The sequence below is a fragment of the Silurus aristotelis genome (assembly GCF_946808225.1).
Source record: "Silurus aristotelis genome assembly, chromosome: 17".
Taxonomy (NCBI): domain Eukaryota; kingdom Metazoa; phylum Chordata; class Actinopteri; order Siluriformes; family Siluridae; genus Silurus; species Silurus aristotelis.
This window is the reverse complement of record NC_139590.1, coordinates 1,381,053-1,383,466: the sequence shown is the minus strand read 5'-3', so window position 1 is coordinate 1,383,466 and position 2,414 is coordinate 1,381,053. Positions and strand designations below refer to the sequence as shown.

Genomic DNA, 2,414 nt, shown 5'->3' with positions numbered 1-2,414 from the left:
GGAGAACCTCCACTCTTCTGAGATGATGTTCAACTAGGCTTTTTTGGAGATTCATTCAGTTACAAGGGTGTTAGTTACGTCAGGTGCTGATGGAGGTGAGGTGGTTCCTTGGGTGGATGCAGTCAGCGTAAAACATTTATTCCAATAGGGTTGGATTTCCACAGCAGGAGATCTTACACATCTTCCAACACATGGAAAGCAGGTTTCATAGAGCTAGCTTTGTGTACAGGTATGTGCATTGTCACACTGGAAGAGGTTTGGGTTCTCCAAGTTCAAGCACGGGGAAAATGTCTTGCCTCCACATCCAGAGACGTCCTACACAATGGTGTGCCTTAAACTTTGAGCTACAGTTTGAGAAACATCTGGATGGTGTTCTAATACTTTTGCCTGTAAACTGTGTGTGTGTAAGTGACTAAGAAATAGGGGGCGGAGCTTCCTGGATCGCCACTAAACGTTAATTGGAAGTTTTTCTCACGCCCAAAAAAATAAAGCCAGAACGGGTTGCCAGGTGTAGTTAAATTAAACCTCGTATATTTTTTTCCTTTTCCTTCACTGTGGAATTGTTCCGAGGATTAAAGTTAATCATGTGCATGATATTCGCAGCTGTGCGAAGTACGACGTGCAGCAAACTTGATGGCAAATTAATGGCTTTGTTGCTCGGTTGGAGCGTAAACTCGGATCATATTTAACTAATAGGGGGAAAAAAAGAGGCGGCAAAAATTAACGAGGATAATTACCCCCCCCCCCCCAAAAAAAAAAACAAAAAAGAATACACACAGTAAACACTATATAAAATATAAAATGGCTTATAGATGGTGGTAAAATCTCAGCATCTGATAAGAGGTAAAGGAGATTATGTTTTCCAACCTAGGACGCTTAGTGTGTGTGTGTGTGTGTGTGTGTGTGTGTGTGTGTGCACATGTGCGTGTGCTATTTCTGCAGACGGTGTGCGCATGCGGTCGACCTGATGGCGCGTTGTGCCAGGAATAAGAGCCAAACGATGCCATCTGGTATCAGGAGCTGGCACTGAGGGGACGCGGTACGACTCCGCGAAATATTGGAGTAGTTAAAATTAACACTGTGACACGGTTTGGCAGAAACAGGCATTAAATGAATCGACTGCTCGCTCTATTTCAGGCCCACACACACACACACACACACACACACACACACACACACACACGGCAGTATTGTTGTAGTTATAAAACCCCCCCCAACTTTTTGTCTCCCTATGGGACAAAAAAAAAATAGCTGGACAGACAAAAAAAAAACCTGCACCATCTTTATTTAATTTTCCTAAAAGAACAGCAGGGACGCTGGGGGGCGGCGGCTAAGGGTGGCGGCGAGGGCGGCGAGGACGACGGCCGCATCAGCGGCGCAGCCCAACTTAAGAGAAAAGTAAAAACCTCTGCGAAAGTAAAAGCGTAAAAAATACAAGGATAATCCGATTTAAATGGAAGTGGGCGTGGCCACAACGTTAGGTGGTTTGATTTCGGGAAATAAAACCTCACTAACAAACCACCGGCGCTTCTTCCGTATAAAGCGAAAGGAAAAAAATACATTTGAAAGTCCGCAAGACTCCTCAGATAAGGTCCATAAGAATCTCGTCCTCCATCACGCTCGAGACCTGGGGCATGCCCGGGTTCTGGGTGACCGCGCCCCTCGGACCGGCGCTCATCATCATCTGACCTGGAAAGGAAAAAAAAATAAGTGAGACGCGAAGGATACGGATGTCAGTACGCCTTCACACGTGCAACACCAAAGACTACGAATATTCATGTTTGCATAGCAACCAGGATTCAGATATCAGGAATGTCGGTTTTGGAAATTTTAGATATCAGGAACGTCGGTGGGGAAAGTCCATCAAAACTTTTTGAAATTGCTAAATCTGTGACAGTTTTGATGCTAGCATGCTCACCGTGTGTGTGTGTGTGTGTGTGTGTGTGTGTGTGTGTGTGTGTGTGTGTGTGTGTGTGTGTGTGTGTCACCTGCTCACACACACCTGGGATCGACTGTCTCCACTGGGTTTGGATCTGAGCACCAGCTCCTGTAGAATGCACCATGGGCTGGTTGAGACCCTGCAGAGGGAGCATGCCCTGCATGTGAGACACAGCACTCTGCTGAGAGAGGAAACAGGAAACGCAAACGTCAGCAACGATCAGCACATGACCATGACCATGAACATGACCATGAACATGACCATAAACAACATAAACATGACCATAAACATGACCATAAACATGACCATGAACTGATTCGGGTGAACAAATATGGTTCAGCAGATTCACTACAAGTTTAATCAGTGACCATCCATCCATCCATCCATCTATCCATCCATCCATCCATCCATCCATCCATCCATCCATCCATCAATCAATCCATTCATCCATCAATCAATCCATTCATCCATAAAT

The 2,414-nt window shown here is 45.4% G+C and overlaps 1 protein-coding gene across 5 annotated transcripts in view; it reads right to left on the bottom strand.

The window, feature by feature from the left end:
- Window positions 1-1,261: 1,261 nt before the first annotated feature.
- med25 (mediator complex subunit 25) overlaps window positions 1,262-2,414 on the bottom strand; it is an 18,287-nt gene continuing 17,134 nt past the window's right edge. For 3 of the 5 annotated variants that reach the window (XM_083566899.1, XM_083566902.1, XM_083566900.1), the window contains 2 exons: window positions 2,003-2,120; window positions 1,262-1,689 (listed from right to left, as the gene is read on the bottom strand). In XM_083566899.1, coding sequence (XP_083423025.1) covers window positions 1,583-1,689; window positions 2,003-2,120 — 225 coding nt within the window. In that variant the 3' untranslated portion in view covers window positions 1,262-1,582. The remainder of the gene's footprint in view (window positions 1,690-2,002; window positions 2,121-2,414) is intronic. The other 2 variants (XM_083566901.1, XM_083566903.1) reach the window with 1 other exon arrangement.